Below are 14,476 nucleotides of genomic sequence, written 5' to 3'. Positions count from 1 at the left end.
CACTTTAGATCTCTATCTTCCTGCCTTTCCAAGCAAACTATCAGCTGTAATAATTCCAACACTCTCTTTCAAGATTTAATGGTCAGTCTTGGAAAGAATGTGGAGATTTTTTCCTTTTTGTAACCACTGCAATTGTAACTTCCCACCAAACTTTAATGTTAAGGGATGCTATTTTATTACTTTCTCCGTCCCACTTTATTTGACACTATTTCTTTGTTACCGTAGGTTTAAAATCACAAATTTCTAAAGCAATCATACAAATGTTATGGTCTATTAAGACAACAAATTTCAAAATTCTTTTCTTTTTTCTTAAATTGCTTGTTGAGTCATACTATGCCAAACAAGTTGAAATGAAGTGAGTAGGAGTTAACTTACATGCACCGCCAGCATAAAACAATTTCATATACATAACTAAAATTTTAGTAAATATTAAAATTGAACAAATAATTTTAAAAGTAAAATACGTTTGATGTTGAAACCCTTAAGGACGAAGCTACTAAATTTAGTTCTAGAACCGATTACGTATATTTTCCTTGTCATGGATCAATTTATTATAGACGATTATGTATAATAATCTTTTATGTAACTTGATAATACAATTATTTTTTTTACAATATTAGTGTATAGAAGTTAAACAAGATCTAGTAGTAATTTGCATTAAAACTACATTCTCCCCCTCACCTAACACATTCTTTCCTATCCATAAAAGCCCTAGCTAGTCTTCTCCTCTATTAGCAAACCACATCATTCTCCTTTCAAAGTTCAAACTTCCCTACTCCATATTCCAACCATTCCATTCTTGAAAATATGAAACACCATATTTTTTCATCTCTTTCACTCCTTTTACTTATCCTCCAAATTTCCACCTTAGCCCAAGCTCAAACTGCTATAGCCCCAGCTCCCTCTGGACCAACCAATATAACAAAAATCCTAGAAAAAGCTGGCCAATTCACCACTTTAATCCGACTAATGAAAGTAACACAAGTTGGTGATCAAATCAATACACAACTCAACAATTCTAATCAAGGAATGACTGTTTTTGCACCTACTGATAATGCATTTTCTAACCTTAAATCTGGCACTATAAATTCTTTAAGTGCTCAACAGCAAGTTCAGTTGGTACAATTCCATGTTCTTCCAAACTTTATTTCTATGACTCAGTTTCAAACTGTTAGTAATCCGCTAAGAACACAGGCCGGAGATGCTAGTCCGGGCGATTTTCCGTTAAATGTGACGACTTCCGGCAACCAAGTGAATGTATCCACCGGTGTTGATGATGCTACTGTGGCTAACACAATTTACACTGATGGTCAGCTTGCACTTTATCAGGTTAGAATTGTAATTATGATAAAAGCACGTAGACTAAGGGTGTGTTTGGTAGTAAGAAAATCTTTTCACGGAAAACGTTTTAAAATGACTTTCCTCACTTTTGGGCGAAAGTCATTCTTTTTTTACAAGTATCTCAATTCTTAATTTCAATTCACTCTCACTTAGACATTACTCCCTCCGTTCTACAATAAGTGATTAATTTGCCTTAGGCACGCCCATTAAGAAAATACAAAATTCTAGACAAAAATAGTTAGTGTGACTAAACTACCCTTAATTAAATATTACAACATAGTTAATGTGAGGAGTAAAAGACTTTTTAGGGATACATACATAAGGGTAATTTTGAAAAAATAAATTGAATTTTTTCTTGATTAAATAAATGGACACTTATTTTGGACTAAAATAAAAAGGTAAATTGATCACTTATTGTGGATCGGAGGGAGTATCAATCTTTGTTATTAGAAAAATATTATTAAAACACTATTCCTTTGCTAATATTATTATGAATCTTCAATAAAAAAAAAAAATTCGAAAATTTTTTTTCACTCCCCAAATCGGAAAACATCTTCCATGAAAATATCTTTTACGCAGTAAGTCATATTTCCAAGAACATTTTCTGAAAAATAATTTATGTCATGTCAAACACAGCCAAGAGTAAAATATTGATAGACGAAAATAACTCGAAAATGTTAACTGACTTTGATACATTTTGAGAAGTAAATTAACTCTTCACTAATGTACAAAAAATTGGTTGTAGAATGTAAAGTTCACATTGAAATTTCAAAAAACTTATTAAGCTGCATATATCCAAATTCCTCGCATTTCTTAAAATCAATTTTTGTAGATTTCAATGTTTGTATCACATTTTCAAGAATAACTATTACAATTCTCATATCTTCTAATTATCTTCTTGTCAGGTTGATAAAGTGCTTCAACCTTTGAGTATATTTGCTGCTCCTGCTCCGGCGACGGCACCGGCTCCGGCCACGTTGAAGTCAAAGAGGAAGTCTCCGGCGGCCTTGAGTCCTAGTTCCGGTAGTGATGACTCGCCGGCGGATGCTTCAGGTGCTGAATTAAGTATTGCTATGCATGGCATGACAGTGCTGGTTATTGGAGTTTCCTTGTTTGTATTTTGGTTGTAACTATAGATATTGGACGGTGAAGATTGCTCGTGATCGTATTATTTTGAAGAGATGATGAATTTTCAACGGTTGTGATACGTCAAGTGATTGTTTTGAATAATTACCCTTCCTTTCCTATCATGCATTCTTTTTCTTTTCATTTTCATTATATTCAGCCATGTAAGATAAGAATGAATTTTTGAAGTGTCTATGATAATACGTACTTCATTTATTTTTTAAATAATTTGCCTTAATGTTTCTTCTCGAAATCGTATTACCGTTATGTTTAAAATGGGACGGGTACGTCAAATTTCTTGCTTACTTTATTGTATTTTAAAGGATATGTAAGTGTAAGCAATATCAGGACAATAATTAGTCAAGTAAAAAAGCGTACTAAGTCGCCTTGTAAGTAGGGTTGCTTATCGGGCGAATCAGACAAATAATTACGTTTAACGGTTCGGCTTATCAGTTATCGGATTATAAATGTAGTAATCCGCTAACCATCCAATAAGACAACGGGCGGATTGATATCAGATTAACGATTATCGGGCGGTTATTGGCTAAACCAAATAGAATATTTTTGAAGAATCATTCAATCAATACCAAACGGTTTCAAATCAATACCAAATTTTTAATACCATCTAAGATCTAACAGTATTTTTGAATTGAAGAGTCTTCTTCCAAGTTCCAATCTAGTTCATATTCAAGACTACCCATACACGTATGAATCAATCAAACTTTCAATAACATTCGTTCTTCACAAGAAATCCAGAATGTAAAACCAAAAATCCAAAAAATCAGATTTTAATTTGTTAGATACATACAAAAAAGGACATAAAACCAGACAATCCAGCTATTACAGATCAACAAATTACTTTCAATAGTACTTTATATACATAGGGGTAAAAGTATAAATATAAAAATTCTTAATGGGTTAAACGGTTTACCTGATAAGAAAAGTGAGTAATCCGCCCCCGAACCGTTAAGCCGTTAATTATAAAATCTCAGTCCGTTCACCATCCATTACCCGATAATCCGATACCAATAAGCCATTAAGTTATCGGCTCGGTTAACGATTTCGGTTCGGTTTTGAACAACCCTACTCGTACGTAGATAGGTCTAATAGCTCTCCTGCATTTGGGGTAATTTTAGATCTTTTTCCAGTTTGCAAGCAGAAAGACCAGCTTTTGACAATAAATCCAATTAATATTTACACTAAATACCCAAATCCTCCATTCGACACGAATACATCGAGACAAATGAAGGATTCATGCAACATACTACCACAACCAAAATTATTATGCATCCACGCATGAATCTACCTGCTAAATTTAGTTTTTGCATAACAATATAAATTCTCTTTTAATATACGCTGGACTTTTTCGGACCTTAAAGACAGCTAAAGACACTTCATACTAAATATCCAAGCAAATTGTTTAAGTCTTAATACATATGTGGCCCTGCAAACTTGCTTAAGTTTTTATTTAAACACCTAAACTAAGGGTGGTATCTATTGAAAGTTTGAACTTTACAAAAAATTTCTATTAAACGCGAAATACGGACATGACAAAGTGAGTGTCTTAGTGGGCGTTTGGACATAAGAATTGTAAAATTTCGAAAAAAAAAAAAAAAATATCAAGTGAAAATGATAGTTGAAAATAAAAATTATATTTTAGCATGAATATAATTTTAAATTATTTTTGAATTTTTGTGAGTGATCTAAGTAAAAAATTTGAAAAACAACTTTTTAAAAAATTCCAAAATGAAACTTAAAGTGAAAATTGAAAATTTTATAGCCAAAAACTGATTTCGAAACAAAGTGAAATTTTTTTGGAAAAAATGAAGAAAATTTCATTGCCAAACGAGCTCTTAGACTTCCTTTGAAAGCATGAGATTTCTTTCAATTATATGCTGAGTGCGATTAATTTCGTGTTTAGACTTCCTTTGAAAGCAAGAAATTAATTTATTTTCTTTTTTCGTTCGTTTACTTCTTCTCTCTTCATGACACTCACATTAACACTGCAATCTCCTTACATGTTCTTTTAAATGTTTTTTTTCAAAGATCTCAAACGGAAAAGTGTAAGAAGAAAACGAGGTAAGATCCATAAACAAAGTAAACAAACACATTTTTTCGAAGAAAATAACAAAAAACAGATTCGTAAGAAGGTCCTGAAACATTTACATGGAAACAAGATAACTAAACTAATTAAGATGAAAACAACAATTACAAGGCCATGTTTTTCACTTGTATTTCCACCCACTTCTTTCCTCGGTTCTTGGCTGTTTCCTTATTTTTCTTTACTTTTCTCCCAACAATAAACCATCAGAAACCAAAACCCCACATAAATATTTCATGGCCGATATAGGGTGGTCTTGTTAGAGAATTTCTTATGGAGTGTTAAAGGGTTTTGCATCTGAGGAGTTCTAATGACCACGACCGACGGAGATGGAAATATGCTTTTCCTGAATAAAGAGTCTATCGGAAACAACCTATCCCTACACAAGGTAAGGGTAAGGTCTGCGTACACACTAGCCTCCCCAGACCCCACTTGTGGGATTACACTGGATTTGTTGTAGTTGTCGTTGTTGACTGACGGAGATGGAGCAGTGTTGATTGTGGAGTTAATAGATGAGGAACAGGTGGGACTTAAGACTGAGTTTTGCAACGGCGAGGAAGGTGGTGGTTGTTGGAGCCTAAAATGGTCTTGAGTTTGATTGGATGAATTGAAGTAGGAAAGGATGGAATTTGGGAGTTTATCTCTCTAAGCTTTTGCTGGACCAGAACTTTTCCCCCCAGAAAACGTGCAGGTTGACATTTTTCTACAGATATATCTGATGAGTTAAGTTAGAAAAGGTGGAATGTTTTTATTGGTTAAATTTTCTACATAGGAGGCGTTTGGCAACACACTCTAAGGCTGTGCCAAAAACTGTGCAAGACGTGTCTAATAGACACAATTTTGCTTGAGATCAGGTGTTCAATAGGTACAACCCTTAATTCAGATATCTAAATGAAAAAAGGGGCAAGTTTGAGGACCGTTGTTTTTTCTTTTTATGTGAAACATAAGTTTTGTTAAATTCAACAAGATGGTTGTTTTACATCAGCTTCACTATCACGGAGAGATTACACAGATGATTTTTCCAGGTTAACGGGGCTACTACTGTTAGAACTATATCAGAAAAAATAAGTATCGCTATTAGAACTTCTAGACTTCAATGACTTACATGTGATTTATCCCTTCTTGTGTGCAGCACCCACCATCTGGGAACTTGAGATGATTTTAAGCAGTCTTCAAATTATCCGTTCGCCCTTTTTGAAGCCAAAAGTTCACCAACAAAGAGTCCAAGATGATCTGGTTCAAATGTGCTGCTATGCAGGGAAGAACCAGTAAACCAGATTCACCAAGAGCATTACCGAGCTGTTCCACAACTGCTACCATTACAGGCAACGTTTTCTGGCTTGCAACAAATAAAAGAGCACTAATATTTTCCTTCTTTGAAAAAGATGTTGAAGTAGTGGAAAGTAATGTTAATGCCAGAGCATTAAAAGCAAAGAGGATGAGATGCAAAAGCACTCCTAACACAACAGCCAGAAGAAAAACTTCCGGCTTAACCAATAAAAGCAGTGACCTCGATCTGCTCACTTGTATAAATGGCGCTAAACTTAAGAGGAGAGAACTCATCATTGCTAAAAGCTTACGATTTCGATCAGAAAACTCAGCCACACTTTTAAAACATTCTCGTAATGCCTTCCCTATGATAAGAGGAACTAGAAGAGTGAAAACAAGGCTTCTAAACAACTGCTCAGCAGGGACAGACACACCAACCCCAGCAGCTATGAGCTTGGAGATTGAAAAAGGTACAATCAGAATTCCTAAAAGGTTGGATATTAATGTCATCGCGAGAGCAAGAGCAGAGTTTCCTCCTGCTAATCGAGTTAGTGCCACTCCACTAGAGAGTGTTGTGGGCATACAACTAAATATTGCCAACCCTGTGACGAATTCTTGAGGTTGAAGCTTTAGCAGCATAATAATCTTGGAAAATAGAGGAGTGAAGAACAAAATGGAAACAAGACCAAAAATACCAACAGGCCAAGCTTCAGCAGCAGCACCTATTTCATCACTACGTAATGTGAGACCTGAGATTATAAATATCCCAAAGGTACTAATTTTGGACAGATAATATCTATCAGCAAGACAACCAAGTGTAGGATTAACAAGCCCTAATGCTACTCCACCAATTAAAGCTAAAGGCAAAAAATTGTTTGATACAAAACCCCAAATTGGTTTTACCCAATTTGAGTTTAATTTTGCGGTAGTCCGTGGAAGCTGGTCTCCACTACCACTTCCCTGGAAAATACCATAAAATCTATCAGCTGAAAAGTTAATAAACTGTTTAAACAGTTGATTTGTACATTTTTTAACAGCAAATCAATTTTAACATCGTAGCACCTAAGAACATAATAATAAAGGAAAGGAAAGAATGAAAGTTCACCTGATTTGAGTGTTGTGAAGTGGCTCTAATGAGAAGCTGTGACCTGTTGATGTTGCTGCTAATTTTGGAAAATGGGAAGTGGGTTTGGGTCGTCCGAAGATGAGCACGCCGCCCATTTTGAGGGTTGAGGAGTAGGATTTGGAGTGTCCCCGCCATCGCCATTGGGTGGAATTAGTGTAACTCAAATACATTATACATGTAATTTATTCAGCTTAAGTTTAAAGAGAATTGTCAAGCCCATTGGGCCATTAGCCCATTAAAGGAACTGTAAGGTTTTGCTATAATTATTTCACTGTGAGTGATTTGCACAAATAGGACATTTCAGTGTTACTCTTGATTTTATGACCTCGACGCGGATCAAGAATTTAAATTTTATGGGTTAAACTTTTAAGATTCTCAACATTGAACTCATTGTACTAGTAAAATTATGGGTTCAACTCCAATATTTGTCAAGATTTTAGTAGGCTTTTATACATATATCTATACTCCATGTTGAAAGTTATAAGTCAGATGAACCCATAGCTAAAGGGCTCTATCTTTCACTGCCGCTTGTCTTATTGGCAGAACTTCAAGTTTAATAATAGTCTGTTTGGCCAAGCTTCTTTTGAGGCAAAAAAGCTTTTTTTTTGTCAAAAGTATTTTTTTTTCTAAAATTAAGGTGTTTGGCCAAGTTTTTGAAAGGAAAAAAGTGCTTTTGAGGAGAAACAGAAGCAGAAAAAAGTAGCTTATCTCCAAAAGCACTTTTTTGAAAAGCACTTTTGAGAAAAATACACTTAGAAACAGTTTTTTAAAGCTTGGCCAAACATAAATTGCTGCACAGAAGTGCCTTTCAAATTAATTAGCCAAACACAAACTGCTTTTCACCTAAAGTACTTTTGAGAAAAGCACTTCTCAAAATAAGCTGATTTTTGCAGCTTGGCCAAACGGGCTATAAGTGTTGCCCCTCGCTTGTCCCATAAGCAGAGCTTCAAGTTTAACAAGTGTTGCCCCTCGCTTGTCCCATGGGGAACACTTTTGACTTTTGATCTTAAAGATTTGCCCATGAATCAAGCATTGATAAAAAAATCAAGAACATCCAATTTCAAATTCATTGAATGTAATTTCCTTTAGGACTGCTTATACCTTAGATTTGCCATGGGTAAGGCTGTTGGATAATGTCTTAAGGCCCATTGGCAGCAAGCTTCAATTCACAAAACATGTTGAGATGATAAACCCCGACCAGCAGACAATAAATAAAATCAAAAGCAAATACTTTGAACAAAAAGAGCCAAATAATTGAAAGGTCAAATACTCAACCTACGAGAGTTGTTTTAACTTGAACGTGGCCAAGTACTAATACCCCTAATGTATATGATTAATAAGAGTTTAATCTCCATATGTATAATTTTTCTACACTAATAATATTAAAGTTTAAGTTATATACAACATCAATGTTAGCGGTGTTTACACTATCATGTCTCTTTTATGTGTTGTAGAAGATAGTTTGTCTTATTTTCAAGTTTACACTAATCTCATATTTTAAGGAGGCTTACTTGTAGATATACTTTGAAAAACTTAGTAGTGTAATTCATTTTTTATACTGATAGTGCACTTAAACTCATAATATTAAGTTGACCTATAACACCTGCCAGTTGTAACAATTCATAGCAAATTTAATATGATAACATAAATATACAATAAATGTATATTTTCGATATGGTAAATTAAACTTATAATATAACAATTATTTATAACGTCAATGTTTATAAGTTAAATTTACAAATAAATACCCTTTTTCAAATAAGAAATGATAAATCCTAAACACATAAGATTGATCGCTCTTTCACCCACCCACTATCCCCAAAGTATGGGGGTGTAAAAGATAAAAGTGAAAACCCAACGGGGTAATTATATATTATCCCAAGGAGAAAGAATAGACAATAACCAAACTTGTATCTTTGACTCCCTTATAAAAACCTTTTAAAAAGGCAAACTTAGGACTCTGGAGTAGTTGAGTAAACTTGGGGCGTAGGTCTACTTAAAAGTCTTATATTACGGTCTACTAGATGTTCTTTTGTCTGTTTTTTCCCCTTCTTTTTACCCCTTTTATAATCTTTCCAATTTAGTTAACTTCATGCATGATTTTAATTATGAACGAAACGTTCATCTTAGCTTCCCAAAATAAGCTCAGAATATATGAACCAGCTCAACACTATTCAAGCTTAACCCAAGAAAGTTTAAGTTCCTTTCGAAATGTTTTTGTACCTTTAATTTTTTAAGGGATTTAAGTTATATATATTGATAACATAAAAAAGTTTTACACAATCAGATCAATTTAACCCGTTGTAACAAATTATTTTCTCTTTTTTAGATTATCATATCTGTTTTGTATGAAGATTTACTTATTATTGTAAGTATAGTTACCTGATTGTATAAAAATTTATACACTGACTATGCACAAAACTTAAACTGCATCTTGATTTGTCTGCAAATCAATTAGTATATCGTTGAAATAGAGAGACTCTGTGGAGGGCAACTTTGGCAGTTTTATTATTCGGAGGATTTGACAGCTACTTCTCATTCTTCATTATTGTGAAATAAAGATTGATAAATGGTCTGATTACATAGAAAACCAGGATCTAATTTGATTAAACAACAACAATAAGGTTTAAAATTTTAAAACTTGGGTTTGAAACTTGTCGTTTTGTTCATTAAGCTTGAGTGAGCTTGGAAAAGAGCTGGAATCATTTTAGGCATCTCTTTCTTTTCAAGTGCTGCCAAAGCTAAAAACAAGCCCCTCAGCAAGTGGACAAGTTTGTCCATGTACCCTATGTGTGTGTTTGTGTGCGAGAGAGAGTTAGGTAAGTGACGGAACTAGGAATTTTTTTAAAAGTTATTAAAATATAAAAATGCAAATATACAAAAAAAGGGAGTCCATATATATTTTATATATATAAATAAATATTTTAACCTATTTAAACAGTGTAATTTTTAGATGAATAGTTGTCAATTGATATCTTTAAGTGTAATGTGGCTCCGCTATTGAGTACAAGTAAGTTTTTATCGAGAGAGTAAGAGACCTGATTTAACCTTGTTCACTCAGAGTTTTCACTTCTAAAGATGAATGTAAAATATTATGACACTCTTACCCTTGAATCTTGAAAATCAAAGCAAACACAGACTATGAAAATCAAGAAAAGCAATAATGAAATTCTTTAAATTTAATGATGAGAAAAGAGAGTACCACGTTAACGCTTGCTGCAGCCTTATCCAGCTAGAGCTGCTTGATTCTAAAATGACTAGGGCCTTATATATATCAACGTTGTATTGAGTCTAGTTTAATATGTGATAGCGATTAATTATTATTTTATCATATTACTCATTAATATTAGCATAGATATTCTTAGTTATTTTATCCTGAAATTGTAAACATTTTTTACACACTTAAACTAAGATTAAAGTAATTACAGCATCTAAATGTTTGATACATGTCGATCGAAATAATTAATAATGGTAGAGCCAAAGATTTATGCTAACTTGCTTAGAAATTCATAAAAACTGATTCCAAAACTTCCAGACCAGATTGAAGAATTTTAAGAGACTCGTGGACAAGGGCGTAGCTACAATCGGGCAAATTTAAGATTTAAGTTCTATGTGTTCAATCTTAAAATTATGTGTTTAAATCTACTATTCGTTGCAATTTTAATAGATTTTTACACACCAATTTATACTCTTCGTGGAAAGTACCGCGTTCAGATGAACCCGGCGTCCGAGTGCTACATCCGCCACCGACTACAATACAATTTATGGGTTTTGCAAAACTCACTATCTTTGGCACATATTATGTATTTGTGTTAAAAAAATTATTTAATATACATAAATTATCTATTTCGAACCGAGTAAATTATCCTATTCTAAAATTCAAAATTCATAAAGTTAAAATCATAAATATGTCTCTACTCCGTAAAAGAGTAATAATAACTCAACTTCTAGTCCAAACTTAGACGGATGCCGCACTATTGACAACCATCTTTCATTGTACGTATCAGGTGAATGGACATCTACATGAGGAAATTAAGAAAATAAAATTTCAAAAGGTACAAACAAAATACCAATAAACTTTTTCAAAAATCTAAGTTTTATCACTATGGCAGTGACCACAGATATAGTCACAGGTTCACAGTGCGTGGTCCATAAAACACGAGGAGCATAAAATAACATTCAAAAAGTAAAATGTTTTTTTTAAAAAAAGGTAAAAATCTTTCTACATGCAGAGAGTAATATATACAATGTAAGGAAAAGCCTGCCTTGTGATTGCTATATCGCTTTTTGTCAAGTCTCTTCCAGTGGACCCCATAATTCACAAGATCTCTAAATATTTCTGCTTTCTTCCTCAGAACATCGTACGATTCCAATTAAAGGAAAACAAAAATACTAATCACCTACTAAAATATAGCAGAATTACCAAACTTGGCCAGTTCACTTTGTTGCAAAAAGGGTCTGTTTTCATTCCCTCCTACACCAAGAAAATCTCTTGTTAAACTGCCTTCAGTATTTCCACTAGGAATATTTACTTGCTTTCCTTTATTTTGCATCATCATCAAAGAATTTGCATTTGTGTCCCCTAATAGCAGGCCATTATTTCCATGAATATTGTCATGAGTAGCCAAAGTTGAAGCAAAATTAGATGACAGCCCAAATCCACTACTGCTAAAGAGTGCTGAATTGCTGCTCCTTGTTGATCCCATTTGGGCTGCTCTTTGCAAAAGTGCAGTTGCTGACATATGAGCTACTTGAGGAGTTGTTTCTTGGTGGCTATTATTGTAATACATTGAGCTATTAATAGTACTCTCAGATAAATTTCTTCTGTTGATCTCTTCTTCCTCCTTTAGCACTACTCGTGGTTGCTGCATCGACGACGAGGAGGCCGAGGCACTATTGCCATTGATGAACCATTGGTTATTGCTATTATGTGATGCCATTTGAACTAAATCATGAGGCAAACTACTTGTTGTGCTTGATGGTGTTGCCAAAAAGTCATCTGGATTACCTGCAGACGCGGGTTCAGAATTTTAATGTACTTATTAGACTGAAGTCATTGACTTTATTATATTCCGCGTCGAAAATACGACTTCAGGTTACCTGAATTTGCATTGTCAAGCCAAAGTGGGAGCCTTGGTTTTTGTCCATCAAGATTAAGTTGACTTGAAGGGTCTAATCCCAATCCCATTAATTCAGGCCTAAATAAAGAACCAAATTGAGAATTTCCATTGTGCTGCTGGAGATTAGCCATCCCACTATTCATCAATTGATTTCTCAAGTTAAGATTTGCTGTATTTGGAACTGATGTAAACCTTGCACTTTCTTCAGCCAATGCATCGCAGAAAGCCCGGTGTGTTATAAAGCTGTCCTTTCTGTTCAATTTTTAAGGAAAAATTATAAATAAATAAAAAATCAACGAGGCATTCAAGATTTAAACTTAATGCATTCGAGGTCTGAATTCTTTGAAAATATTGATTTAAAAATTAATATTATATTTTCAAGATTCTTCGTGTAATGTTAAAAATAATGGGTTCAATTGAACCTGCTCGTAACACTCTAGTCCGCCTCTGCTTCAATTCAATCTTGTTATATTGAATGAAGTTCACATAGAGTTAGAACATTTATTTCCTCAACTAACTAATCATAGGTACTAACTACATTCTCTATTCTCCACTAAAGAAATTAAATGATAAAGACATTTGATGATTTATTTAATTCAGATATGTTTTCATTTATAATAAAGTCATAGGGTACCTGGAAAAAAGTGTGCCACAGTCACATTTGTACTCTCTAGTCCCACAAATCTTACTATGAGCTTTCCAATCAGATTGAACTGCATATTGTTTTGAACATTTCTCACACTTCCATTTCTTCTCACCATGTTTTCTTGAAAAATGCTTTTTAATTCCAGTTAAATCCCCTAAAGCTCTTGATGGATCATGATGTACACAAGTTTTTTCTGGACAAATGTAAACTTTCTTCTTCACTTCTTTGTTTGTTCGTTGTTTCAACTTCCATGGCAAATTGTGACCTCTTCTATGAAGCTGCAAATTCTGGTCCCTTTGAAAACCCTTATTGCAGATTTCACAAATGAATCGATTCGTCGCCATCAGAGATTTTGGTGAGAGAGCTATCACTTCTGCATCTGGATCTGTTTTAGTAAATAGCAAAAGCAAAAAGAAATCTGATTACGACAAAACAACAACAACAACAACAACAACAAAAAACACTCCAGTATAATTCACAAGTGGAGTATAGGAAGGATAGTGTGAATGCAGACCTTAATCCTACCTGAAAAATAAAGAGGTGGTTTTCGATAGACCCTTGGCTCGAGAAAAGATGAAAAGAAAATATTGAAGACACAAAAAGATGTTTTTAAATAGAGGCCGATTTAGAATGTTAAGAGTGGTTCAATTGAACTCCTCGTATACTATAGATATATATGTAAACAAATCATGAAACATAGTATAAATATTCAGTTCTGAGCTCATATTTTCACAGAGCTCGTAACCTCAAACACATTAAATTTAAATTTAAATTCTGGATCCGCTCTGTTCATGAAAAGTAAACATAAGCTAATAACTTGCTCTAGTTGCTTACCTGGATTTCCCGGGAGATTTCGCTTTCTCTTATTAGAAGCTGGATTTGAATTAGGGTTTGGAATATTACTACTAGGGTTTGGATCTTGTTGAATGAAGTCTCTGATGGAAGAAGGTAAAGAAGGAAGTCCATTATCAGACATCATATTTTTGAAGCTCAAAATTTGGACAAATTAAACCAAGTAGAGAAAAGGAACAAAAAAAACCCAGCTCAGCTTCAGGAGAAAACCAAAAGATTTGCTGAAAACAGCTAAATCCCAAGATTACACAGTGTACAAGGTTTTGTTTCTCAGCAGAAAGTAAAATTGAAAATAAGAACAAACAATAGTTGTTATAACTACTGCTTTATTCCATCTTCTTCTTCTTCTTCTTCTTCTAATACTTCTTTGTTGTTACAGAGATTTTCCTCTCCCTCTTACTTTTGTGTTTGATTTTAGTAGCAAAAAACTACTATTACTACCTTATACTATGGCAGCTACCAAAAGAAAGAATATTTCTCTTCTCTCTCCCTTTTCTCTAGTATTATATTCCTTAGCTCACACGGCTTTTGTCTCTAAAGTCGGTCAGCTATAGACTCAAGCGGATCACTTCTCCATCCCACAGTCAAAATGGTAAATACTTATTTGTATTAAACGTTTACATCAAGTTAAATAATTTAACAGTTCTAATTAAAGATTAAAGTGAAAATGAATATAATTTAGTTATAATTAAGTGATAATTCAGTGAATGAAATACAGATATTTTGTACTTAATTAAGTGCACAAGTAAGTTTTTACCATTTCTAAACCCTCCAAAGATCATATAATTTGTTGAAGAAAGTAAACAAACAACAATAATATAAATGAGATTTGGAGAGGATAGTGTGTATGCAAACCTTACCGCTATCTTATGCAGGTAGAAAGACTATTTCCGATA

The 14,476-nt window shown here is 33.7% G+C and overlaps 3 protein-coding genes across 4 annotated transcripts; 1 reads left to right on the top strand and 2 right to left on the bottom strand.

Moving 5' to 3' along the window:
* Window positions 1-718: 718 nt before the first annotated feature.
* Window positions 719-2,694, top strand: LOC107765203 (fasciclin-like arabinogalactan protein 11). Its single transcript, XM_016583856.2, has 2 exons — window positions 719-1,329; window positions 2,247-2,694. The coding sequence occupies exons 1-2, from the start codon at window positions 808-810 to the stop codon at window positions 2,469-2,471; spliced, it is 747 nt and encodes a 248-aa protein (XP_016439342.1). The 5' UTR covers window positions 719-807; the 3' UTR covers window positions 2,472-2,694.
* Window positions 2,695-3,059: 365 nt separating this feature from the next.
* LOC107765091 (putative sodium/metabolite cotransporter BASS4, chloroplastic) lies at window positions 3,060-7,134 on the bottom strand. 2 transcript variants are annotated; one of them, XR_001643377.2, is made up of 3 exons: window positions 6,942-7,134; window positions 5,673-6,796; window positions 3,060-3,581 (listed from the first exon to the last, which is right to left on the bottom strand). XR_001643377.2 is itself a non-coding variant. In XM_016583725.2 (2 exons), exons 1-2 carry the CDS (start codon window positions 7,101-7,103, stop codon window positions 5,729-5,731), a joined length of 1,230 nt encoding a protein of 409 aa, XP_016439211.1. In that variant the 5' UTR covers window positions 7,104-7,134; the 3' UTR covers window positions 4,531-5,728. The 2 variants fall into 2 exon arrangements, 1 of the variants encoding a protein (XP_016439211.1); XM_016583725.2 differs by lacking the exon at window positions 3,060-3,581 and having other exon boundaries at window positions 4,531-6,796.
* Window positions 7,135-11,135: 4,001 nt separating this feature from the next.
* LOC107765017 (zinc finger protein JACKDAW) lies at window positions 11,136-14,081 on the bottom strand. The gene is made up of 4 exons (XM_016583625.2): window positions 13,563-14,081; window positions 12,717-13,113; window positions 12,063-12,334; window positions 11,136-11,970 (listed from the first exon to the last, which is right to left on the bottom strand). Exons 1-4 carry the CDS (start codon window positions 13,705-13,707, stop codon window positions 11,366-11,368), a joined length of 1,419 nt encoding a protein of 472 aa, XP_016439111.1. The 5' UTR covers window positions 13,708-14,081; the 3' UTR covers window positions 11,136-11,365.
* Between the last annotated feature and the right edge of the window lie 395 nt (window positions 14,082-14,476).

The sequence above is a fragment of the Nicotiana tabacum genome, chromosome 9 (genome assembly GCF_000715075.1).
Source record: "Nicotiana tabacum cultivar K326 chromosome 9, ASM71507v2, whole genome shotgun sequence".
Lineage (NCBI taxonomy): Eukaryota > Viridiplantae > Streptophyta > Magnoliopsida > Solanales > Solanaceae > Nicotiana > Nicotiana tabacum.
The sequence above is the reverse complement of the archived record's forward strand: the minus strand, read 5'-3'. Positions and strand labels throughout refer to the sequence as shown.

Coding starts and splice junctions, on each gene's coding strand:
- LOC107765203 (XM_016583856.2), top strand. CDS start 808: ATGAAACACCATATTTTTTCATCTCTTTCACTCCTTTTACTTATCCTC. Junction 1,330..2,246: donor GTCAGCTTGCACTTTATCAG/GTTAGAATTGTA, acceptor TCTTCTTGTCAG/GTTGATAAAGTGCTTCAACC.
- LOC107765017 (XM_016583625.2), bottom strand. CDS start 13,707: ATGATGTCTGATAATGGACTTCCTTCTTTACCTTCTTCCATCAGAGAC. Junction 12,335..12,716: donor TGTGGCACACTTTTTTCCAG/GTACCCTATGAC, acceptor AAAATTGAACAG/AAAGGACAGCTTTATAACAC. Junction 11,971..12,062: donor GCTTGACAATGCAAATTCAG/GTAACCTGAAGT, acceptor CCGCGTCTGCAG/GTAATCCAGATGACTTTTTG.
- LOC107765091 (XM_016583725.2), bottom strand. CDS start 7,103: ATGGCGATGGCGGGGACACTCCAAATCCTACTCCTCAACCCTCAAAAT. Junction 6,797..6,941: donor CTTCACAACACTCAAATCAG/GTGAACTTTCAT, acceptor GGTATTTTCCAG/GGAAGTGGTAGTGGAGACCA.